The sequence below is a fragment of the Orycteropus afer genome, unplaced genomic scaffold (assembly GCF_000298275.1).
Source record: "Orycteropus afer afer isolate SDZICR_OR568_19922 unplaced genomic scaffold, OryAfe1.0 scaffold00147, whole genome shotgun sequence".
Taxonomy (NCBI): Eukaryota; Metazoa; Chordata; class Mammalia; order Tubulidentata; family Orycteropodidae; genus Orycteropus; species Orycteropus afer.
In genome coordinates, this window is record NW_006921734.1 from 6,312,959 (window position 1) to 6,340,495 (window position 27,537).

Genomic DNA, 27,537 nt, shown 5'->3' on the forward strand with positions numbered 1-27,537 from the left:
AAAAAAAAAAAAAATAAGATGTCTTTCTACTTCTACCAAAATGAGTCCATTTCCAGGCCCAAAGGATAACTTGGGGCCATAGTCTTAGGGGTTGCACCAGTCTCTTTCTGACCAGTAATTCTGGTCATTTTTGTGTTTTTGAATTTTGTTCCACATTTTCCTCCCACTCTACCCAGGATCTCCAATTTGATCCCTTTCCAAATGGTAGCCAGGTACCAACTAGTTCTTATGGTCTCAGGGTCATGAACACTGAGGTCCTCGTGGTCTATCATATCTTTGGACTAATTGTTTCCAAATGACTTTGATTTTCTTCACTCTTCTTTGCTCCAGACAAGAGGAGACAAATAGCTGAATCCTAGATGGCCACTTGAAAGCTTTTAAGACCCCAGTCGCTACTCACCAAAGCAGAACATAGGACAAGATTTTCATGTATATTGTGCCCCTTGAAAGACCTACAAGTAGAACACCTACTCCAGGGAGACGCACCCACCTACCCTAGGAAGTGGCACTCCTTGACTCGATCAGCCATGAGACACGCAAGGGGCAGCATTTACACAGAGGGAAATCTGGACAGACAGGAATGCATAGATAAGGAGGGCAAAGGGAAAGGGTGCCCATGAGGAGGAGAGTTTTTTTATGGTGGGGGATTGTAATCAGGGCTGTGATATCAAATGTGCATGAACTGTTAAGAGTAAAATGAATCTGTTTTGTAAATTTGCACCCAAATCACAATAAAAAATAAAACAGTGATAACCATTAAAAGAAAAGAGAAAGAAAGATATCTTACTTAAAATACTAACAAAACCACAAAGAGATACCCCTTCACGCTCATTAGCATAGCTATAATCAAAAAGGCAAATACGTATCGGCTAGGAGGTAGACAAACTGGAATCCTCGTAAACTGTTGGTGAGAATGCAAAATGATACAGTCACTTTGAAAAAGTTTGTCAGTTCCTCAAAATTCCATTAAAAATCACTGAACTTTACATTTTAAACGGGCAGATTGTAAGATATGTGAATTCTATCTTAACACAGCTGTTAACAATACTACGCCAAAATCTTAAATTTGTGACTTTAAAAGATGGACCAATATTGGCACAGAATATAATATAATTCAAAAATATAAGCATGTTCACTTATTTCTTGCTAAAGTCAGACGTAGAGAGACCTTTCAGAAATGACTACAGAGATCCTTTCAACTGAAAGAACAATTTTGTGAACTCATTATGTCAAGTTTGAGTAATTATTACATTATTTTATTTACAAGTATCATCAACTCAATCAAACGCTATTGTTTATAAAAAATACATGGTGAGTAATATGGTATGGTAAGATACATTTAAAAAGGAAAGTTTAAAAAACTACAATAAGGTAAATTATAGTAAATAAATATGTTATGTAAATCAAAAGAGGAATAATCCACTATTGTTGTTAGCAACCATTTAGTTGGCCCACGACTCATGTTGATCCCATACACAACAGAAAGATACAATCCCTGTTCCTGCCTTATCCCCACGATTGGTTGCAGACTGGACCACTGAGATCCACAGCTGATTTCTGGAAGCAGATCACAGGCCTTTCTTTCGTAGTCCGTCTCAGTCTGGAGGCTCTGCTGAAACCTGTTCAGCATCACAGCAGCATGCAAGCCTCCACTGACAGCGAGTGGTGGCTGGATAGGAAGTGCATAGACAAAGAACCCACATCTACTACATGGAAGGCAACAATTCTACCACTGAACCACCACTACCCCTTCTACTATTGTTAGATAGGTGGAAAATAGGATAATATTCCAAAAATCAACAGGCAACATATCTTTAAAGAGGAATGAAATTGAGTAGTGAAATACATAAATAAAAAATCTAGACATGAAAAATGATGTTGAAATTCATGTACTAATTCTAAACAGTAATGAGACACAGATACACTGAATGCTAAGATGCATATGGTACCTAAACCCATTGCCTCGAGTCGGATCCTACTCATAGCGACCCCTCCTTGGGTTTCCAAGGCGGTATCACTACACAAGTAGATTGCCCAACCTTCCTTCCAAGGAGTGGCCAGCTGGTGGGTTTGAACCACCAGCCTTCTGGTTAGCAGTCAAATGCCTTAGGCATTATGCCACCAGAGCATATAGTACAGTGGAGAAAAATGTTGGATTGGGAATCAAGGATCTTCAACTAGTTAAACAGGTAAACTAACTGCAATATCCACAATTAAACTTCAATTTTACAATTAAAAAATAAAGCAGTTGATCTTATTCTCTATCATCATTTCCTCAGACATTAAAATTGTAAAATAAAAAAAAAATTAGACAATAAAATTAGAGTTATACTGCAGAAAGCAGAAAAATTTGACAATTTAAGCAATAGATATACAAGTCTATCATAGATGATTAGTGAAATAAGGCCAAATGCTTCACTCTAACTTGCAAGTATGCTTTCAAATCTATCATGGAAATGTTCATCAGTTTAGCAAAATAGCTTCCTACTCAGTATATCAAAACTACAAAAGATTGCTAAAGTACATCGCCATTATCCATGTATACCTGCCCTCGTAATCCACTTCTTGTTGTAGTAAAGTTAACTTCAGTAACGATGGAAGCTGCATCCGGTGGAATAAAGGGATTTGGGTTTCTTGTTGACAAAAAAAGTCGAAATTCTTCATTGTAGTCAATAATTTTATCACCTATCTGTACCACATAGCGTGGTCCTAATTTTTTAAAAAATGACATAATTAGTTGGCCTGAATATTCTGTATTTTGCTACATGACATTAAAAAACATAATTTCAAGTGCTTTTCAAAACAAAACAAAACCTTTTGCCATCAAATCAATTCCTACTCATAGCGGCCCTTTAAGAAAGAGTAGAAGTGTTCCATCGGGGTTTCTACGGCTACAATCTTTACAGAAGCAGACTGACAAATCATTTCTTCTGCAGACTGGCTGGTGGGTTCAAATCACCAACCTTCTTTAACCAACCCGATGCATTTTAGCAACCCAACGCTTAACCACTTGCCACCAGAAACCCCTTTTAAGTACTTTAAATAACTTGTATTACAGGCTCTTCAATAGAGGCTGAAAGACGAAAAAAGTTAGGCTACTGAATATACTATTAATTAGAATGCTCTATTACTCAGCATTTATACAAGCAATTAATATAATTTATATAAGCAATTTTCATTAAAATGATCCTGGGATGCTGAAGCATCAAAGGAATATCTACCTGTATTCAATATATTTGATGTGAACTATATACGGGAGCTCTGGTGGCATAGTGCCTAAGGCATATGAGTGCTTAAGGCATACGACTGCTTAAGGCATACGACTGCTAACCAGAAGGATGGCAGTTCAAACCCACCAGCCACTCCTTGGAAGGACAATTGAACAATCTAGTTCTGTGGTGATACCTCCTCAGAAACCCAAGGAGGAGTTGCTATGAGTTGGATCTGACTCAATGGCAGTGAGTTTGATTTTTTATATTTCATATTTCAAATCTTTCTGAAATGGTTGATTATTGACAACAATAACAGCAACTTTATTATATATTATTATTTATTTCTAAACTAGTCAGTTAAAAAATATTTTATTGTACTAGTATTTAACATGTAATACTCAAAAGCAGAACGGATTAGTAAAAGCTAAGATTATCAATATATGAATAACTGCAAACAATCCATTATTAACATCAGAAAGGCTGTATTGGGACTAAGAGGAGTTTCTACAGTGGTGACAAAGTTCTAAATCTTGATTTGGGTGACTTTACAGGGGTATTCAGTTTGTGAAACTTCATCAACTATTTATTTAATATATGCACAATTTTCTGAATGTATTCATATTCATATGTATATCCCAATTATTAGTTAAAATGAAAAAAAAAAACAGTTACTCTAGGGATTAGATTAGGAAAAGGTAGAATAGAGGATTGTTGTAATGTGTTACTATTTTATTTTAAAACTCATGCATTATTATTTTGATGCATTTAAAGTGTATTTTAAAATAAGTGTTTACTAAAGAAGACTCCTCGATATAAGCCCTCACATCCTACTCTAGGAAAAAAAATCAGATGTTCAGCTAAAAAAGATCAACACAGTCTTAACTATATAAAGTCTTAAGTTAAATTGGAGTTAACCTGCAATGGAGTTAATTTTGGCTATTTTTTTCTTCTGAAAGTCTGTATTATATTTTAGAAACTATGGGAACATAATGATTAGAGTCAAGGACAAAAATCTAGTTTCCTGTTCCCTTTCCAGGAAGGGGAAGTTCCAGATGACATAGCTGTTATGTCTGGATTTAAACCTGGATCAGGCTTTTGTTGTTGTTTTGTTTTGTGAACATGTATATTAAATATGGACAATTGGGGTGCTTGGATGCACTGATATATTCATTGGGAGTGGTCTTGACTACCCTAACACAGGGCCTGTTTATTAAAGCACTAAGTGTCTGGGTACTTGCTATTACCATCATCCCTAAAAGAAGTTTCCATTTCCTTAGATTTAATGGTTAGATGAAAAAAGTCCAAGTTAGTTATGAAGTTAATTATTTCAGAAATTTTAAAATAGTTACTCTCTGGAAACTGTCAAATATTTACCTTGAGCAACTAGATCTCTTCTCAATAATGGATAAAGAACAGGTTCTACACCATCCATCTCTTGTATGATAAGGGTTTTCCCAAAACGTACTGCCAATTCAAGAGCTGTGATAAAGTTATTATCCTAAAAGAGTAAAAGAAACATATTTTAATTCAACTATTATCTAAGTATTTATAAAGGTCCTTAAAAACCAAACCAAACTCATTGGCATTGAGTCAGTCCTGACTCACAGCGACCCCTCCTTGGGTTTCCGAGGCAGTATCTCTACAGGAGTAGATTGCCCAGTCTTCCTTCCAAGGAGTGGCTGGTGGGTTTGAACTGCCAGCCTTCTGGTTAGCAGTCAATTGCCTTATGCACTATGCTACCAGAGCTCCACAGATAAGAAATAAACATAATAACTTGCCTAATATGAATATTTAAAAATATAAGATTGATATTAATCATTTAAATTATTCCAACTGCTTTTGTAGTTAGATGTACTTTGGGAGGAATAATTTTTATTGAATAAATTATCAAATAAATTTCATAATTTAAGTAGACATTTACATTAACACACAGTTATTCCAATTTTCTACTGTAATTTCAAATTAATACAGAAACAAATTTTCAAATCTATATGCAATAAGTTACTCATTCAAGTGTTATTAGGAGCTGCTTCGGTTATAATCAAAATTAAACACTGGATGGGGGGAAAAAAACAAGATGAATTCTAGTAAACTTTTCTTAATGTGATAGATTCAACCACCATGAAAAGAACCTTTAGATATATAACCATACAGGAATTTTGAGACTGTTTGGCTAGGGAAAGAGTAGTTTTAAATATCATCCCAAGCCTCCAATCAAAGTTAATAATTTGTTTTTATTTGACTTTGGAGTAATAATTATTAAGGCTCCAAATGCTCTAAATAATCCAAAAGTTAGTAACCTTTACTTACTAGTTACTTTTATTTATTTACTTATTTTTCTCTTATATCTCATATTTGTGCCATTTAGTGTAAAAGCTTATTAGCTGTCTATCTAATCTAGTAGATTTTCATGTCCATGAGGATAGGAACTGTGACTACTTAATTCATTATTAAATTCCGAGGGTTTAGATTAATGCCTAGCACACAGAGGGAAACAAATAAATATTATATCTTTTTTTACAAATTAGAAAACTAAAGCTATGGGAGTTAAATTTCTTTCTCCAGGTCCCACACTATGTAAATTACACAGCTCACTCTTGAGTCTGTTCTTTGATGACAGACCCAGAGTTCTTTTCACTATAAGATGCCATTGCAGTCGATATCTAACTAACGAGTAATACATACCTGCTGATTAATAACTTCTAAACGTGAGTCTTTCAAATGTGTCTTTAACCATTCTGTAGCTTGGGAAGAAGGATCTATAAGAAATGGGCATACGCGACTCTAATTTTTATGAAGAAAAAAGAAAGGAATGTTTTTAGAAAGATTATATTACACCGGAAATAATTATTAATCAATTTCTGAATGACTATTTCTCTTAGGCTTTGGAGAACACAAGCACCAGAAGTCACATTAATAAATTTTACAGTGACCAGGAATGAGGTAATTAAATTCAACCACAGTAAAATGAGTATAATCCTATTTATCATACAATGACACAGGAAATATATTTCAACACTCTACTAAGCAAGAACTCTAGTGCCATGCTGATGATATCTATACCTCTCTTTTTGGCTTTTAAAATATAATCAAGTAATTCCCTAGCTTTATATGTTCTTTGGTTGAATAAAACATAGAGGCTTTACAAGAGAAGTATTAGCTAATCATAAAAAGATTGCTAAAATAATTATCAATACAATTGTTTACATTTTAAGACAGATTAATTCTTCTAAAGAAATGCATCTAATATTATAACAGGATTATGCTAGAAGAGAAAATTACACAGGTTTTGTGTTAAAATCTAATGAGACAGGAATTAAATTCATTACAGAATGTCCTGCACTAATTAAACTCTAAAACAGATAGAAAGTTAGAAAGCAATGAGAATGCCCTACACATATAATGCCACTTAGCAGATGAAAGAAAGGATTCTCCATGTGGTATGTGTACAGATGCATAATAAATTTAAAAGTTATCTAATAATCATTGCTGCCTCGTAATCAGATTTCAATAACAATAATTGACCTAACTTTTCTTAATTTTTTATCATTATTTGGAAAATGTAATGCAATTATGTGCTGTCAGGATAAGGTAACAGATAATAAAAATCACAGTGGAGTGAAGACTTAGAATTGGAGAATATCTAATCAAACATAGATTACCTCAGTGGCATACCAAGGGGGAGGGGAATAGTAGGGACCATCTGACCCAGAGACAAACAGCACTGTATCACTGACATTGTTTAGCATATGGAGCATATGGAGAAAATAAAAAGCTGAGTTGTTTTAAATCAGCTTTAAAATTGTTTTAAAATTCTCTATGGACAATGTAGCCCCATTTTGCCTGCAGCCAGGGTAGAATGCTCGTACCACCCCTCCCTCAATCTCTCATAACTGACTGATCTTCATCCAGCCTCTATTTTTAGAGGCTTCAGTGACTGCCCCATAATATGAATAGACTATTTCTTCCCACAAAAGCAAAATGACAAATTAATAAATAGCCTCGTAAGTGTTACCACGGTACTACATCTAGGTTTTAGATCTGATTTTACGCTAGCATTCAATAGCAATCATTTTGCAAGTCTGCTGGGTGTTGTCTAACCAAAACATGACTATTTAAAAATTTTTTTAAAGTTCTTACCCATGATTTCAAACCAATGATCTGATGCAGTTAAAAAGAAAAGATAAAAGAAGGTAATGTTTCTAAACATCATGTTTTTAGCACAGTAACTATGCTGAAAAAAATTCAGAGTACTTCCAAGTATGTGTTTATCTTATTTATACCTCTCCAGAAAAACCTGGAGACGATCTCTGAGGTACTTGTCATTCTTGTGTTCCATGATTAAATATGCTTAAATTCTACACTTAACTATTAAGGATTCAAAAATGTTGAGCTCCCATTGATTCATTCATTCATCTACCATACAGTGGATAACGTCCCCCTAGTATTAGAAAGATCATAATTTATTGGCCAATTCAGGACACCTGGGAAAGTAAAAGGGAAATGACAATAACAGACTTGGTTTTTCTAGTTTATTAATTATATCAGGACAACTGAAGTAAACCATAGACCAAATAATCCAGGACACACAGTCACTCTGGCAAACTTTTTCCTCCACCCTTCAAGAAATAAAGGTCATAGGAGCTTTCTGCTAATGTAATAAAATGAATTCTTGTTGAAAGTCCAAAGGTAGATAATGATTTAACGATTTCCTCTCCCAGACAATATATGCATTTCAATAGTTAGTTTAACCCAAATATAAAAATTTCAAGCATCTTTTTAAAACAAACAAAGGGATAATTTTAGACACAAAAGACTTTTCTTACTACCAATAAATTACTGAAGAACTACAGGCCTTGAATCTGGAAAAGCATCCTACTGAGCAAGCAAGGATTTCAAAAATGTCTTAATATAGTTTATGAAGAGATATAATTAATCTCTAAATCAAAAATATATCTTATTCACCATCTCTTACCACATTTCTCAGGGAAGACGTCCCAGGAGGCTAGACTAACCATGACATATTTAAGAGATTTAATTTTACATATATCATATGGTGATATTCTTTGACTAGTCACAGCATATTAAAGAATGTGCTATCCAGTCACACCCTTAACTATAACTTATTCTAAGTGTAGTTTACCATAAAATTGAGACAAAGTACTAATCATAATAAGGAGTTTATTTCAACCAGTAACTAATTATCCTAACAATTTTATCAAAATGGTTTTTGCTTTGTCATAAAAAAGGATCTACAAGGAACTTACCAATTTTATATACAAAGTAATCCTAAGATTATTATTAAAATTAATTCCATAGGCAATTTCTTTATATTCATCAGATAAGACCATTCAGAATATAAAAGTTGATATTTTCAATTAATATCATCAGTAAAAAATAAAAATTACACTTATAAATATTTCTTTTTCTAAAAGCTTAACCCCCTGATTTCTTACAGAATAAAAGAAAAGAAGAGTTTTTATTAAATTAGTATTTTTTAAATTTTCAAACCATTGTTTTCCTGGATTAAAAAAATAGGAAGACAACGTAATTATGTAACCTTACAGAAAGGAGTAACAAATACAATGCAATGGGCATAATGACATATATATTTAGAGTTCCAGATTGGTACTTCTAGTATGAAAAATTATAATGAATAATATTTAAATAAATAAAGAACAGACTAAGTCAAATTAAAAGAAAGTGAAACTGTTCAATCTGCAGTCAGAAGCTTTCCTAGTGTTAAGAGGCCAACATAATGGGATAGAGTAAGCTGATCAACAAGTCTAATCAAAAAGCACAAATTATCTAAGAATGAACAGAGCTCAAAATATGGATCTTATAACAGTATGCCTTAAGCTTCCTAAAGAGGAACATTGAGTGTCCATGCTTTCATTGAGGCTATGGAATAAGGAAATCGCATGTGCAGAGGCAAAGGGATTTCAAGATGGAAAAAAAGACACAAGACACTTGGGTTATAGAGTATAAATTATTGAAATAGGAAGAACAGAAAAAAATCATAATATAAAGGGTGAAAAATTATCTTCCTAGTTCCATATGACAAATGGAAACCAGAATTAATGGTAAAAATGAAACTTTCTTCACAATAATAATTTGTGGTACATATGGCTTTGAATTTGGTTTCCACATTCACTGCCAATAACCTTACTAATATTTTCAATATTAAACCATGAACTTTTGAAAACATGCAATATGTGACAATAATTTTCCAAACAATGTAAATGGTCATGTCCAACTTAAACTCAAAACTTAAGTTTCATCTTTAATTTATATAGTTTTGCTTTGTAAACAGAATAAAAATAAATAATAATGCTCTGATAGCATAGTGCCTAAGGCACTAGACTGCTAACCAGAAGGCTGGTGGTTCAAACCCACCAGTCAGCCACTCCTTGGAAAGGTTGGGCAATCTACTTCTGCAGTGATACTGCCTCAGAAACCCAAGGAAGGGTTGCTATGAGTCAGGTCCGACTTGATGGCACATAACAACAACAACAACAACATATGCTACATGAAGAAACCATACAACTATAAACCTACTGCCGTCAATTCAATTGCAATAGCAACCCTATAGGACAGAATAGAACTGCCACACATGGTTTCCAAGGCAGTAATCTTTACAGAAGCAGACTCCCAAAGAGTGGCTGATGAGTTCCAACTATCCACCTACTGGTTAGCAACTGAGTCTTTAACCAAGAAAAGCCAAAACCAAACCCACTGTCATCGAATAGATTATGACTCATAGTGACCCCAATTGGGTTTCCGAGGCAGTAAATCTTCACAGAAGTAGATTGCCCAGTCTTTCTTCCATGGAATGGCTGGTGGGTTTGAACCGCCAACCTTCTAGTTAACAGTTAAATGCCTTAGACACCTTGCCTCCAGAGCTCCTTATATATAGGCAGTCCTCAGGTTATGAATGTCAGAAGAGAAAACTCCAACTTGACCTTTAGTGTTATGTAAATTCATCCTCACTTTGAAATGACTGAACCAACCCTTACTTGCAACAAATTCTTCATCACAAACACCTTCACTTGCTGCACATGCAGCAATTAAATCATTGAAAAGTCAATTCCCTTGAGTCAATTCCGACTCAGCAATCCCTATTCCATAAATCTTTAGGGAAGCGAACTGCCTCAACTTTCTTCTACGGAGTAGCTGGTGGGTTCAAACCACTGACCTTTCGGTTAGCAGCCAACTGCTTAACCACTGCAGCACCAGACACTCCTTAACTATAAATCCACCGCTATCAAATTCATAGTAATCCTACAGGAAAGAACAGCACTGCCCCCATGGAGTTTCCAAGGCTATAAATCTTTACAAAAGCAGACTGTCACATCTGTCTCCCATAGAGAGGCTAATGAGGAGTTCAAACCACCAATCTTGGTTAGCAGTCAAGTTCTTTAACCATTGCACCACCAGGGCCCCTCTTCCTTAACTATAATACCCTTGAAATATTAGAATATTTTGAAAATAATGCTACTTTATACTTTCGTATTAAGGTAAAATTGTAGGTTCGCTACCTGAATCATAAATGGATTGTCATTTGCAAAATATTTTTACTCTTATGTAACTAAGAAAAGAAACTTATGAAATCTTAGAAAATTTAGAAAAGAAACCAAATTCCTTCAGTAAACCTCAAAAGAAAACATTGTTAATGAGAAAATTAAGACATATTAAATACCTGTAAGATAACAAGAGCATTTTCCATGGAAAGGTCATCCGAAGGCAGGCCTTCACTTTTCCAAATTAATTGTTCACTTTCAGTACAAAGAAATCTCCTCAGATCAAATTCTGAAAAGTTGAAGATAATCAATAATATTTCTCTTTAATTATCTTACACTTTATGAAGGAAAAGAAACAAAACTATTAGAAACATAACGGCAACAAAAGTCCTCCAACCATCCCTGATACTCACACTAAACACCAGAAGCCAAAGAGAACAGAAATTCAAACACAAACAAAAAAACAGAGCTCTATTGAGTTAATGTTCCATAACTAATATTCTAAGGAACTTCAGAGCTTCTAATCTGATCAAATGATATGAAATTATTATAAAAATAAAACTAATACAAAGTTAAACTACATTCATGTAATATCAAAAAATAATCCCTTTGTCTTCGTTTCACAGAGTTATTTTAAAGATAAGATAAACCATTACATCAAAACAAATTGGACAAATCTGAAATAGCTATGATATCTCTAACTTATGAAAAAAATTTCCTCCTTAAAAAAAAAGATAAAAATATACATTTTTAATATACTGAAATTACAAATCCACCAGTAAGTACATACTTTCAAGTCCAGCTGATTTTGTCCATTCTTCCAAACAAGTTTTTCTGAGACCCTCAGGAGCAGCAGAAAGGTATGTAATAAATGCAGCAGCTAATTGAGCTCTTTTAGGAAGAGAAGCTAATTCTTCAGTTATCTCTGCGACCTGAAAAGGAAAAAAAGAGAGGGGCGGGGGGAGGTGAATACAGATATGTTCTAACAGGGAAGAAAATGAACAGCTACATAAACTAGTTTTTACTATGGGGGTAAAAATAACTTGGTGGTCCAAATAATACCCTATCTTGAATATAATCGTCAAGATGTAAAAATATCAATAAGACTTCAGACACTGCTGAAGATTCAAATGTATAAAATCCTGATATATTTGTGAGGAAAAATAAACAGACTTTCAGTCATTAAGAGTTCCTAATGACTGTAATGAAGGCAGAAATTTCATTCAGATCACAGTTAAAGTTACAAATTTTATTATCATTTTTTGTAAAGTAGAGTAAAGTAACACAGAAAGAAGGAGCAAAAGTACAAAACATAGAAAAGACCTGAGTACTCATGAGTGAAAATGCGTAATACTGAGCAGAATGAGTAGAGACATAGAAATGGATGGCAAGGGATAGGTAGACTTGATTGGAAGCAAACTAGGAAGGGTTTTACACGTCATGCCAAGAAGCTTCAACTTTAACCTGTGGCTGTAATGGCCACTGAAAATGTTTAAGCAATGCTCTGAGTGATATAATAAGACTGGGTTTTAGAAAAATAATCCAGCTCACAAGTGAAGGATAAAATAATTAAAGGAAGAGATAGGACAGAGAAAAGTTAGAAGAATCCAGGTGAGAAATTAAGGAATTTACATTAAGAATAGAAGATAAACAGAACAACCAGAATAGAAATAAGGGGGGAAAAAAAAAAAGTAGGAGGGGGGTAGAGATATGTGTTCACAATCAACATAACAGAAGAAATGAGTGGCCAACAGTAGAATATCCTAATATTACTGTCTTGTGTTGTTGTTGCTATTATGTGTCATCCAGTCAGACCCAACTCATAGCGACTCCTCTCTGGGTTTCCGAGGCAGCATCACTACAGAAGTAGATTGCCCCATCTTCCTTCCGAGGAATGGCTGGTGGGTTTGAATCGCCAGCCTTCTGGTTAGCAAGGAGTCAAGTGCCTTAGCCACTATTACTGTCCTAGTGAAAGTAAAATAAAATACAGTGCTAGGGAGTACTGAATTTTCCACCAACACATTTGTGTCAACCTTCCCTTACATAATTTAGAAAATTACAAAGGGAATAGGTTGCTTTACCTAAAACCTACATTCTTATAAATGTCCTTTGCTTAAAGATTAATTCACATAATGGCCATTTGTATCTGATAGTTCATCTTGAGCCAACTGAAAGTTAAAGGATATTTTAACCATTTTTTTAATACACTACTTTATAGGTTTTCTGTAATTTAAAGGAAGACTCTTTTATGACTTCTCAAACAAACCTGTGCATTCCATCTCTTGTGTTCTCTATCAAGCTGATTAATTAACACTTCTGCAGCTTTAATTGTTTCTTGTGCTTTGCTAACTTCAGCTTCAAGTTTGGCAGCTTCTGAAGTCCTGCTCTGAAATCTATGAAAACATCAAAATTTAATTAAAAGCAAAAAGGATTTTTAAAATATTTAATAAAATCATATTCATAAGTAACCCTTAAATTTGAGTATTCTACTTGCATGAAGGAGCTCTGCTGGCACTGTGGTTAAAGCATTAGGCTGCTAATCAAAAGGTTGGCAATTTGAACCCACCAGCCACTCTGCAGGGAAGGATAAGGCAGTCAGCTTCCATGAAGATTTACAGCCTTGGAGACCCTATGGGGCAGTTCTACTCTATTTTAAAGGTTGCTACAAGTCATAATAAACTTGATGGCAAATGGGTTTTTGGTTCATTTGCATGAAGGAAATTCTTTTTCTACACCAAGCCAGAAAAAAGTTAAAAGGATAGAATATTATTAAATGTCCTAATAAATTCTTGGAACAATTACAAACAAAACCTATCCAAAAGCAAACCTACTGCCATTGAGTCAATTTCAATTTATAGTGACCCTATAGGAGAGAGTAGGAAAGTCCCATAGGGTTTCCAAGGCTGTAAATCTTTATGGAAGGAGACTGCCACCTCTTTCCCCCATGGAGCAGCGAGTGGGTTCAAACCACTGACATTTTAGTTAGCATCTGAGCAGTTTAACCACTGTCCCACGGGGCTCCTTGGTGATCCTACAGCATCATTCAAAATAAAGGAGTCTGAAAGTTTAAAGTTAAAGAAAGAAATGAAATGCCAAACGTAAACTCCCACTAGTACATTCAAATCCTCTTGTTCATTTTTCTCAGCAATGCTTTGGAATGAATGTATAGTCATATATATTCATACACACACACACACACACACACATAATAGAAATACAAAGGAAGACAAAGATTTTTGTTTTCTTAAAATTTCTTTTTTAAAGAGGAGTACCTTCTGTATTATTCTATACGTCTTCCAGTTTTAGATAAATAAATCATAAAAAGGAACAAAAATAGTTATTTTAACTAAATTTTTCAAAATTAGGAATCAGTTGAGATATATGCTTTCAAATATTCAAAATACATTTCAAAACCTAACTTACTTCTCTTTGAGTTCTGATACTTTTTGACCAACAGAATTAAGAAGATCCTCTAGTTTCCTTTTTCTGTCTTCAGTTTTCTTCAAATTCCTAAAATATAAATAAATTTTACAAAAATCATTTTATTTTAGACATCAACCATAAAGCAGTAGTAGTACCTTAAAATGTAAATTTTCAGGAAATAAATCACAAGGAAATCGTCAATTAATTCAGTACTTGTAATACTTTGCTTAGAATTTGATATAAAAAGGGATCCTAATATTAAAATTATATCCTTTGACCCAATTATGCCACTTTTGTTGTTGTTGTTGTTATGCACCATCAATTAAGCCCAGACTCATAGCGACCCCTCCTTGAGTTTCCGAGGCGGTATCACTACGAAAGTAGATTGCCCCATCTTCCTTCCGAGGAGTGGCTGGTGGGTTTGAACAGCCAGCCTTCTGGTTAGCAGTCAAGTGCCTTAGGCACTATACTACCAGAACTCCTATACCACTTTTAGGAGTCCATATTAAAAAAAAAAAAAAAAACTAGTGAACATAGATTACTAAATAAAAATGATAGATTAAGCATAATATACCACTTCACTTATCTTCTATCCCTTCTAAAACTCTACTAAAATGAAATCAAGGCAATAAAGAAGTATACATGCACAAGAATAAAGACAATAGGAAAGAAAATTAATGCAAACAGCAATGTCAATAAAATTTTGAAAGGTGATAAACACAAAATGCCAAAACTAAACGTCTGCAGAGAGAAAAGCCAAAAAGAAGCAGATCCCTGAAGTGTTTAGGAAATGTGGACACCACCTACCTCTAAAGAGCAGTAACAGAGCTAAATTCAGGGGATTATTTAATAGTCAAAAGTATAAAGAGCTTGAGCTCATAATTCCTCCTCCACAGTGAAAGTCAAGCTTAGAAGTGGAAGTCAGCTATCCCCATCCACCTCTACCTACACCCAAGGCAGAAGATATGAGGATTCTTCCAGAGAAAATGACTGATCCCCCCTCCCTAAAAAAATAAAACAGCAAAAAAACACAAATACTGAGGAGCTGCCATCAAAAGGCCAATGCACACCTGATCAGCTACCATAAAGCCCAGCAGACAAGGAGCCCAGGCCACACATTCAAAGCTTCCAGTCAGATTTTCAGTAGAGAATCATGTATCTTTTACTTACAATTCTAATCCTGCTTGCTCAGTTTCCAAAGGCTGAATTCGTTCCAAGACATGGGAATACTGGACATTGGCTTTAACCCACGCAGCCAAAGGAGCAGCAGCAGTACTGGCACGCTTAGCATTCTGAAAAATCCATGAGAAGTTATTTAACATTCTAAATTAATTTTAAATAAAAGCAAAGTAAATCCTAATACATTTTAATTAAGCACTTATTTAGTATCTTTTCCAAATAATAAGGGTTTCGGTTTATAACTAAAATAAAGTGAAGTGCTATTTTTATTAAAGGAAATGTACATGAACTCTAATTTTTGTTTTAAAATGAATCTTTTGGGACTATGTATAATCACGTTATGTGCCATTGAGTCGGACCCGACTCAAAGCGACCCCTCCTTGGGTTTCCGAGGCAGTATCACTATGAAAGTAGATTGCCCCATCTTCCTTCTGAGGAGTGGCTGGTAGGTTTGAACCACCAGCCTCCTGGTTAGCAGTTAAGTGCCTTAGCCACTACGCTACCAGATCTCCCTGTATAATCATACTATAACGATATTTTAGCAACATAAATAATTACTCTATTAGTCATGTTTATGGGAGCTTTGGTAGTGTAGTGCCTAAGGCACTTGACTGCTAACCAGAAAGCTGGCAGTTCAGACCCACCAGCCACTCCTTGGAAGGAAGATGGGGCAATACACTTCCATAGTGATATTGCCTCCGAAACCCAAGGAGGGGTCGCTATGAGTCAGGTTCAACTCGATGGCACACAACAACAACAACAACAGTCATGTTTATGATAAATACTTATACCATCAACAACGTTCAAGCATCAATTATTTCTCTTCCATAGATGTGATTAATAGATGAAATAAATGGACAGATTAATAAATGGAAGCTAAATAGATGAAAGTAATTTTGAAACCAGTGCTGTTGGTGTCCAAGAAGATAAACCTAACATTTTAAATCAAGGCTCTAAAAAATAACAGATCTATGAAATTTAAATTGTTCACTAAAACTATAGATACAACTATCCTAACACAGATAGCTTTTATTACATTAACAAACACACAAGAAGAAGTATACAAGTACCAGGCAAATCAGATGTAAAGAAACAACAGGCTGGGAACTCATCATTAATGGTAGATACTCAGAGTCAAAAACCACTTCAGGTCATAAGTCTCCCTGCTACCTGGATTCTAATTCACGTTATTTGTCAGGTAAATGCCTCACAGTTCTAACACCTATAGTTTATTTTCATTTATATTTTTTTATATTTTAGGTGTTAGTCGATATCTTTTAATAAGATGAGTATAGTATGTATGAAAAAGAATATTCTTGGCATACTGTTAAGAATTTACCTTTGGATCAAAAGAGCCCTTATTTTTAAAAAGAAGTTCTTCAACACTCTCTCTTATTTCTTTTGGGATATTCCGTGCATCAAAAGTTGCAATGTCTTCTCTCACACCTCTTTTTGCCAGGAAACTAAAATTAAAGCGTATCACTTCAAATGAGGTTAATTATAGTTTGCAACTTCTGACAAAAATATCAATTTAACAAAATGATGTATGCAATACTTTATTCTAATAGTTAGCAAAAAAAATAGGGTACTGAAAAATTTAAGCTTCTACCTATTATACTATTATTCAGCATTTATAGCCAACATGTAGGAACTCTAGAAAGATGAATGACACAGTCTTTCTAATTTTCTGTGAAAAAGCTGGAGCAAGAAGTGAAATGAAAGAATTAAAATTCTTTTATTCTACCCACATTGCTTGTGAACCACTGGGTACTCACTCATAGTAAGATATGTTAATACTTACAGTATCTAAAATTTATAGAAGAAAAAGCATTCTTCTAACTTAAATTTCCTTCCCAGCCTCTATATATGAAAAAAACTCTTTATTATCAACCTAGATCCTAAAATGGAATTTATTATCAACACAACCTCTAACACCATTATTATAATGTGGAAGTTAAAAGTGCATAGTTCCATATATAGTTAATACTCAGCCTTGTCTTTCTTCCATCTTTCTTATATTATTTATGTTTGTCTCTCCCACAGGGAAGAGTGCAAAATCCTTGAAAATAGTAACTAAATTTTCTTCATCAGTTAAAATCTCAGTGCTATATACTGTGTAAGGACTAAATAAATGGTTAAATGTATTAAGACATTCTTAAAGATTCTAAGACATTCCTTTCATCTTTTTTGACATTTCTACAATCACTTGGGAGCTCTGGTAGCATAGTGGCTAAGGCACTTGACTGCTCACCAGAAGGCTGACGGTTCAAACCCACCAGCCACTCCTCAGAAGGAAGGTTGGGCAATCCTACTTCCGTAGTGATACTGCCTCGGAAACCCAAGGAGGGGTCGCTATGAGTCGGGGCTGACTCGACGGCAAACAATAACAACAACAACAACAATCACTTATGAAGAAATGAATATAAAGACCTTAACTTGATGACATGGAATATTTGGCAATTTAAAGTAAAATGTGTAATCAGACTCTAAGATGAACTTCAATTTAGGAAACAATGCAAGAAATACTAAAGAAGAAAGAAAAGAAAGAATACATGTTTCATTGATGAAATCATATTTTTTTCAAAAATACAAAAACTTACCTTTTCATGCTCACCCAAGATGTATCAAAGATACCCATCAACCTTAAGACTCCTTCAAGGATGTCTCTGATTACATCAGGTGGCATGCGTAGTGAACGAATTTCTGAAAGAGATTCTGGCTTAATGTTTCCAACTGCTAGTTTAGCTTCATTGACTAGAGGCTAGAAGAGAAAAAATGATACTTTTGCTTTCATATTATTATAAAGAAAAATCTCTAATATATTAGAAATCATCTAATACTGGTTAGGAGCTTTGGTGGTATAGTGCCTAAGGCTAACCAGCAGGCTGGTTGTTCCAACCCAACAGCTGCTCCTGAGAAGGAAATATGCACAATCTACTTCCATAGAGATACCGCCTCAGAAATCCGAGGAGGAGTCGCTATGAGTCGGAATCGACTAGATGGCAGAGTGTGGTTTGGTGTTTGTAATACTGGTTGTCATTTTATTCTAAATGACTATAATTACTAAATATCTCTTAAAATATAAAAATGTTTTAAAAGACAAAAAGTACAAAATGTTCAAATTGAGAAGGTAGGATGTCTAACTATTCTAACTACGACCATCAGGAAAATTTAATTTGTTTCACACAATTTACTGTTTCTAGGTTTTTTTGCTGAATAATGAAAACTATGTTGTTGTTGTTGTTATGTGCCGTCGAGTCAAACCCGACTCATAGCGACCCCTCCTTGGGTTTCCAAGGCAGTATCACTATGGAAGTAGGATTGCCCAACCTTCCTTCCGAGGAGTGGCTGGTGGGTTTGAACAGCCAGCCGTCTGGTTAGCAGGCAAGTGTCTTAGCCACTATGCTACCAGAGCTCCCAATGAAAACTACAGTACTAGTTTATTCAGTATGAAGAAAAAGAGCTTAAGAATTTGCCTTAATTTATCTTGGATGTGTTTTTTGTTTGTTTGTTTTTGTTTTTTTCCCCCTCTATAATCAAACAATCTAGTTCAAGGAAAATAAAGATTATTGTTAAAAACCATCAGTTAATTCACTTATTGTTCCTGGCAAACTCTCCTTCCAGCTGCTCTTTCATATATAATAGTCTGATTGAATGCCACATTTTGATAATACTATTAGAAAGTTACTTGAGCTACAAATAATGTTTAAACTCCTATATACAACTGGTAATCAAAAATATTATGCATATATCTTATAATGTTTCATTGTTTAACTTACTTGTACTTCTTTTAATTCATCATCAATTTTATTTTTTCTTTCTTCAATTTTAACAACTTCTTCTGCTATTTTGTGCTTTAGTCTTTCCAGTTCTGTCTTTTGTTCACTAGCATCCTACAGGAATATTTAAATAGCATTCCAATCAATTCTAATGTATTCAATATTTATAAGCATTATAGCAAAAATATAACTTATTTGAAAATTACATTTTATTTCTTTCTGGTTACCAAACCAATAAATGCTCATTATATAAGATTCAAACAAGGAAGAAATAAATCATTTTAAAAATGACAATAAAAATAAACAGTTCATATTTATAACTCCCCAGGGAGGTTAATTCTATTATAATGACTGTCTTATAAATGAAGAAACAGAAAATAAATAAATAAATAAAAAGCATCCTATAATTTTAACAATAGAGAAATCAGAGTAATAATTCTTAGAGACTAAATAATATATTAGAAGTTTGCGTTTCTATACTTTTACACAAAAATTAATTGAAATTCATGGCATATTAGTAATATGATGGTAAATAGCTGAAAAAAGGAACAAAGATTCAAACACCACTAAATTGTGTATTAACATCATATGATCCTTACTCATGAACACAAAATGCTTGCATATATAAACATTTATATTTAATTTATTTCTTCCAATTGAAAACCAAAGTGAAAATTTCTCAGGAAACCTGTCAGGAACCCTTACTACAGTAATCATCAATATTAATTACATGCCTAAGGCACTTGACTGCTAACCAGAAGGCTGATGGTTCCAACCCACCAAGCCATTCCTCAGAAGGAGGATTGGGCAATCTACTTCCATAGAGATACTGCCTCAGAAACCCAAGAAGGGGTCGTTATGAGTCAGATCCAACTGGACGGCAGTGAATTTGGTGTTTTTGGTTTTATAATCATTCAGGGAGCATAAAAAAATGCTGATGCCTGGGATCTACTGCCAGAGATATTGATGAATTTGATAAGAATGTAGCCAGGTTACAGAAATTTTCAAACACCTCTCCTCAGCCAAAATTAAGAATGACAAAAATCAATGAACTTTTCCTTATACTCTGTTCTTACCTTCAGGTACCTTACACATTAGTTCACTTGGCCTATTCTCCATTCCAAAAACATACGTACTCTGAACTTCTGCTATTATTCCCCAACAGGAAAGTCATGCTATGTCTGCACGTCAAAATCTTCCTTAAAGGGTCACTTCACACATTCCTTCTCTTATTAGCATCCTTTGCCAATTGGAAATTATCACTAATTCTGAGTTCTTATACCATTTAAGGATTCCTGGGGATGTGGTGTTTAAAGTGCTCAGCTGCTAAGAGAAAGGCATGAAGTTCAAACCCAGCAGCCTCTCCACAGAAGAAAGGTCAGGCGGTTTGCTTTTGTAAAGATTTACAGCCTCGGAAACTCTCTTGGGCAGTTCTACTCTGTCTTATAAGGTGGTTGTGAGTTGGAATCAACTGGGTAGCAATAGTTTGGTTTTGGTGGCTATACCATTTAATTTGCACTTTCCTTATGCTGCAAATTAGAATAGAAAGCTCTGAAGTTGGAGAGTGTGGTATTTTAGCTCTTTCCAGACACATGCCAGAAGATGAGCCCCTCAGATCAGAAGTCACTCAAAATATAACAGAAAAAGCTGTCTCCTAAGAGTAGAGTTGACCTTAATAATGTGGATGGAGTAAAGCTTTCAGGACCTTCATTTGCCAATGTGGCAAAATGAGAAGAAACAGCTGCAAGCATCCATTAATAATCAGAAAACTGAATGTACTAAGTATGAATCTTGGAAAATTGGAAGTTGTAAAAAATGAAATGGGACGCATAAAGATCAATAACCCAGGGATTAGTGAGCTGAAATGGACTAGTTTTGGCCATTGTGAATCAGACAACCATATGATCTACTATGCTGGGAATGACAAATCCAAAAGGAATGGCATGGCATTCATCGTCACAAAGACTGTTTCAAGATCTATCCTGAAGTACTATGCTGTCAGTGATAGGATAATATCCTTATACCTACAAGGAAGACAAGTTAATACTACCATTATTCAAATTTACACACTAATCACCAAAGCCAAAGACAAGGAAATTGAACATTTTTACCATCTTCTGCAGTCTGAAATTGACCAAATGTGCAATCCAGATGTGTTGATTAACACTGGTGATTGGAATACAAAAGTTAGAAACAAAGAAGAATCACTTCTAATTGGAAAATACGAACTTGCTGATAGAAATAATGCTGGAGATCATATGAATTTTGCAAGACCAATGACTTATTCATTGCAAATACTGTTTTCAACAACATAAATGGCAGCTACACACGTGTACGTCACCAGACGGAGTACACAGGAATCAAACCAACTACATCTGGGCAAGAGGGATGGGGAAGCTCAATATCTTCAGCCAAAACAAGGCCAGGAGCTGACTGTGGAACAGACCATCAACCGCTCATAAGTAAGTTCAAGTTGAAGCTGAAAACAATTAAAAAAAGTCCACGAGAGTCAAAATATGAGCTTGACTATATCCCTCCTAAATTTAGAGACCATCTAAAGAATAGATTTGATGCATTCAACATCAACGATGGAAAACCAGAGATTGTGGGATGACATCAAGAACATCATGCATGAAGTACAGACATGTGAGTTAAACATTTACCTCAAGTAGACACACGCCCTGGAGAGAACAATCATGGGAGAAGGAAGGGCTGCTTATGCACAGGAAGATACCTCAGGGTGCAGAAGAGTATGAAGGGATGGACACTGGGAGGAGGTAACTATGGGGAGGAAGTGGGAGGGGAGCTGCCACATTGTAAATTTTGGTCAATGACATGAGACAAAGTATATGTGAACTGCTGTATGAAAAGTGAATTTACTCTGTAAATCTTCACCCAAATCCTAATAAAAAAAAAAAAAAGAACATCATGCATGAAGAAAGGAGAACTTCATTAAAAACAAAGGAAATGAAGAAAAGACCACACATGGATGTAAGAAGAGACTCTAAAACTTGCCCTTGAACAGAGAGTAGCCAAAACAAATGGAACAAATGACAAGAAGAAAGAGCTGAACAGAGATTTGAAAGAGCTGGACAGATTTCAAAGAGTACCTCGAGAAGACAAAGTCAATTACTATAATGAAATGTGCTTTTAAGTTGTGGTACTGGCGAAGAATACCAAAAGTATCATGTACTGCCAAAAGATCTAACAAATCTTTCCTGGAAGAAGTACAGCCAGGATGCTCCCTAGAAGTGAGAATGGCCAGACTTGGTCTCACCTCCTTTGGTCAAAGACCTAAGTTAGAAAATAAAAAGGGAAGAACATGCTCTGCATTTCTCAAGCTGAAAGAACTGAAGAAAAAATTCAAGCTTCAAGTTGCAATAATAAGAGGGTCTAGGGGAAAATATTGAATGAGCAGGAAATATCAAAAGAAGATGGAAGGAATACACAGTCACTGTACTAAAAAGAATGGCCGATGTTCATTCATTTCAGGAGGTGGCATATGACCAAGAACCAATGGTATATTGAAGGCAGAAGTTGAAGCTGCACTGAAGGAATTGGTGAAGAACAAGGCTCCAGGAATTGACAGCATACCCACTGAGATGTTTCAACAAATGGATGCCACACTGGAGACACTTACTTGTCTATGCCAAGAAATTTGGAAGACAGCTACCTGGCAAACTAACTGTACCCATTCCAAAGAAGGTGTTCCTACAGAATGTGGAAATTCGAACAATATCAATATCAAATGCAAGTAAAACCTTAGTGAAGATAATTGAAAAACTATTGTAGCAAGAGATTGACAGAGAACTTCCAGAAATGCAACCTGGATTCAGAAGAGGATGTGGAACAAGGGATATCACTGCTGATTTCAGATTGATCTTGGCTGAAAGCAAAGAATACCAGAAATATGCTTATTTGTGTTTTATTGACTATGCAAAAGCATTCAGCTGTGTGGATCATAACAAATTATGGATAAATTGAGGAAAATGGGAATTCCAGAACACTTAATTGGGCTCATGAGGAACATGTACATAGACCAGGAGGCTTGTCCTTCGAACAGAACAAGGGGATACTACATGGTTTAAAATCAGGAAGGGAGTGTGTCAGGGCTATATCCCTTCACCATTCTTATTCAATCTGTATGCTGAGCAAATGATCTGAGAAGCTGGACTATATGAAGAAGAACATGGCATCAGGATTGGAGGAATGCTCATTAACCTGTGATTCACAGATGATACAACTTTGCTTGCTGAAAGTGAGGATGACTTAAAGTACTTAATGATAAAGATTAAAGACTAAAGTCTACAGTATGGATTACATCTCAACATAAGAAAAATGAAAATCCTCACAACTGGACCAATAAGCAGCATCATGATAAATGGAGAAAAGATCGAAGTTGTCAAATTTAGTATTATTTGGTACCACAATCAACACCAAAGGAAGCAGCAGTCAAGATATCAGACAACATACTGCACTGAGTAAATCTGCTGCAAAAGACCTCTTTCAAGTCCTGAAGAGCAAAGATGTCTCTTTGAAGACTAAGGTGCACCTAACCCAAGCCATGGTATTTTCAATAGCCTCATATTCATGTGAAAGCTGGACAATGAATAAGGAAGGCCGAAGAAGAGTTGATGCTTTTGAGTTGTAGTACTGGCAAAGAATACCGAAAGTACCATGTACTGCCAAAAGATCTAACAAATCCGTCCTGGAAGAAGTGCAGCCAGGATGCTTTTTAGAAGTAAGAATGGCCAGACTTGGTCTCACCTCCTTTGGTCATGTTGTCAGAAGAGACCATTCCCTGAGGAAGAACATCACACTTGGTAAAGTGGAAGGTCAACAAAGAGAAAAGTCGTTAATAAGATGGACTGACACAGTGGCTGTAACATTGGGCTCAAGTATAGCAAGGATTGTGAGGCTGGCACAGGACCAGGCAGTGTTTCATTCTGTTGTACTTAGGGTCACTATGAGTTGGAGCTGAGTCGACAGCACCTAACAACAACAGCAGACCCTTACTTTTGCAAAACACCAAACAGAAATAACTGCTATTTTATAATTAAGCAGAAATATGTTACAAACTGAGATGAAAAGTTCTTCCTCTGGACCTCTGCAAGGCTACACAATTAGCCACAGACTTAGAAACATCTCTTCTTATAACAGTCCAGAGAAAAAGGTAGCAGAGTATTCAATGTTTATTACTACTACTGGATATTTTCCTTTTATAAACACACAATTATCAAAAATGTTATCTTTTGCATAGCTTTTACTTTTCTCACATTTCAAGTGTTTCCTTTAAGATAAGGAGCATTTCACAAACTTTTTTTAAACAGTACGAATAGCTGGTTGCTTTAAATCAATATTTACATTAAACTGGCTGTAAAATGAATTCAGAAAAAAATATTCTAAAGTTAGTCTGAAAATTATATTTTCATTCCTAATATATTATTTACCAGGTCAGGAAGTCAATAAATTATCTCAGAAACACTGAACATATGCATAACCATCAATTATCTGGAAATGTTTTTAGCTTTGAAAATTCTCTATATGCCAATGAATTTGATTTTGACTTATCAGATTAATTAAATCATTCAAATCAGACCACATATCCCTCTTGCAAAGCTCACAATAGTTAAACCCTCTGTATTCTCATTTTTCCAATTAAACTTACCACAGAAAAAGAAAGCCTCTTTGGTGAGTAATTGGGAACAAAGCAAGTAAACAAGAAAGAACAAACAACACAACAAATTCAAAAAAAGAAAATATCACAAAATATTCTGTGAGAGCTAAGTCAAAATACTGCAATCCATGGAACTAAAAAAAAGATACCACTAAATAAAAAATTTAGAAACTTAAGAAAAAAGTCTCTTTACAAATAAAATGGTAGTTATAAGGAAAATTCAAAAGAAGAGTTAAAAGTACAGTTAAGGAGATTTTGAAGAAAGTAGAGCACCAACAAGCACATGAGGAAATGCTCATGATCACTAACTATTAGAGAGATGCTGTTCAAAACAACAATGAGACATCATCTCACCCCAGCAACAATAGCAAAATTCAACAAGACAGAAAATAACAAGTGCTGGCGAGAGTGCAAAGAGATTGGAACTATCATATACTGCCGATGGGACTGTGGAAAATGGTATGGTGTTTCCTTGAAAAACTGAAAATAGAAATATAATTTGATCCAGCAATCCATTACTAGGAATATATCCTAAAAAGGTGAGAGACAAGACATGAATAGACATACGCACACCCATGTTCATCACAGCACAATTCACTATAGCAAAGAGGTGGAAACAACCTAAATGCCCATCAACAGATGAATGGATAACCAAACTATGGTACATTTACACAATGGAATACTATGCAACATTAAAGAATAATGAAGAATGCATGAATCATCTCATAACATGGATGGATATGGAGGACACTATTCTGAGTGAAATAAGTCAATCACAGAAGGACAAATATTGTATGAGTCCATTATTGTAAAAAGTCAAGAAAAGGTTTACTCAGGGAAGGTAACTCACCTTGTTGGTTACCAGGGATGGGAGAAAAGGGGAGGGAAAATTTCTGACTAGTTGGGGGCCACATGTTGATTTGGGTAAGGAGAGGCATGGTATGGAAAGAGTCTATGACCAGCATGGTGACAATAGTGAAAGGAAGGACACAGAATGTGCACAAAAGATAGAGACAACAGAGGCAAATACTATTACATGCAGAATGCTGCATTACAACCACCAGCAAAAACTAGGCTATGGGTAAATGCACAGATATATGAGAAGATCAGGTGCGGGTAGGCAAACAGGAAAACACCCTAGACCAAGGACAGATTTGGCTGAAGATAAATATGTACTTGTGCTACAAAATTATCTACATATATTACAGAAGTAACAGAGGACAGGGTTGGAGTAGCTTCTCAGAGACAACCACATACTTGAGAGAAAGAATGACTGGACCTGCAGGTTCAGGACCAGTCTCGGGGGACATCATGCTCAACTGGCACAACATAGTACATAAAAATCTTGTTCTACATGATACTTTGGTGAATAATAACTGGAGTCTTAAAAGCTTTCAAGCAGCCATCTAAGTTGGTGTCCAACCAATAGCCAGCTATTGGTGTCCTCTCATCTGGAGCAAAGAAGATAAAGAAAAGTAAAGTCATTTGGAAACAATTAGTCCAAAGATATGATGGAGCACGAGGACCTCAGCCTTCATGACCCTGAGACCAGAAAAACTAGATGGTACCTAGCTATCAATGCCAACCACTTGGAAAGGGATCAAAATTGGAGATCCTGGTTAGAGTGGGAAGAAAAATGAGGAACAAAATTCAAAAACACAAAATGACCAGAATTACTGGCCAGATAGAGACTAGTGGGATCCCCAAGACTATGACCCAGGGTTATCATTCAGGCCTAGAACTGGACTCACTTCGTAGACTGGCTCTCAGCTTAACAGTAGAAAGACCTACATGCAGAACACCTACCCCAGAGAGTTGCACTCACCTATCCTAGGGTGATGCACCCCTTCAATCAATCAACCATGAGGCATCAGAGGGGTAGCATTCACATAGAGGAAAAGCTGGGTAGACAGGAATGCATAGATAAGAAGGGCACAGGGAGTGGGTAGTCACAGGGAGGAGAGGGGAGGAAAGTTTTTTATGGTTAGAGATTGTAATCTGGACCATGAAATCATATGTGTATGAACTGCTGAATGTAAAACAAATCTAATTCGTAAATTTGCACCCAAAGCACAATTAAAATATTTTTAAAAAATCACAAAGATTTTCCCCTATATTTTTCTAAAAGTTTTATTTTTTTATGCTGTACATTTAGATCTATAATTGATATTGAGATGACTGTCATATAAATTTTAAGGGAAAGGCCCAGGTTTTTTTCTCTGTACAAGGATATCCTTATAGTATTCAAATGATGTATATTTCTATTTTTACATTACCACACTGCTTTGATTACTCTAGTTTTATAATACGTCTTGAAATCTTAAACTTAAGTTTAAGTTTTCCAATTCTGTTCATTTTTAAGCCTTTTGGTATCATTTGCTTTTCAATGAGATATATGCATTACTCTGATAAATATTACAGTTAGCTTAAATAAAAAAGACATTAGACTTGAACTAAGGTAACAATCATCACCATATTTGAGATATATTCAAAGAGGTAAAAATGATAGAATTTAATGGCTCATCCAAAGTAAGGTATGAGGGAACAGAAAAACCAAACACCAAACAAAGAACACTGTCGTCGAGACGGATCCAACTCCTAGCAACCCCTCCTTGGATTTCTGAGGCATCACTATGGAAGTAGATTGCCCAACCTTCCTTCCAAGGAGTGGCCGGTGGGTTTGAACCACCAGCCTTCTGGTTAGCAGTCAAATGCCTTAGGCACTACACCACCACAGCTCCTTGAGG

The 27,537-nt window shown here is 35.2% G+C and overlaps 1 protein-coding gene across 1 annotated transcript in view; it reads right to left on the minus strand.

The window, feature by feature from the left end:
* The window catches only part of DYNC2H1 (dynein cytoplasmic 2 heavy chain 1), a 505,271-nt gene that overhangs the window by 292,183 nt on the left and 185,551 nt on the right, over window positions 1-27,537 (minus strand). The window contains exons 56-67 of the mRNA XM_007946035.1: window positions 19,114-19,227; window positions 17,935-18,095; window positions 16,674-16,797; window positions 15,326-15,447; window positions 14,156-14,242; window positions 12,999-13,125; window positions 11,523-11,664; window positions 10,912-11,021; window positions 7,353-7,373; window positions 5,898-5,996; window positions 4,587-4,710; window positions 2,546-2,709 (exon numbers count right to left, since the gene is read on the minus strand). Coding sequence (XP_007944226.1) covers window positions 2,546-2,709; window positions 4,587-4,710; window positions 5,898-5,996; window positions 7,353-7,373; window positions 10,912-11,021; window positions 11,523-11,664; window positions 12,999-13,125; window positions 14,156-14,242; window positions 15,326-15,447; window positions 16,674-16,797; window positions 17,935-18,095; window positions 19,114-19,227 — 1,395 coding nt within the window. The remainder of the gene's footprint in view (window positions 1-2,545; window positions 2,710-4,586; window positions 4,711-5,897; window positions 5,997-7,352; window positions 7,374-10,911; window positions 11,022-11,522; window positions 11,665-12,998; window positions 13,126-14,155; window positions 14,243-15,325; window positions 15,448-16,673; window positions 16,798-17,934; window positions 18,096-19,113; window positions 19,228-27,537) is intronic.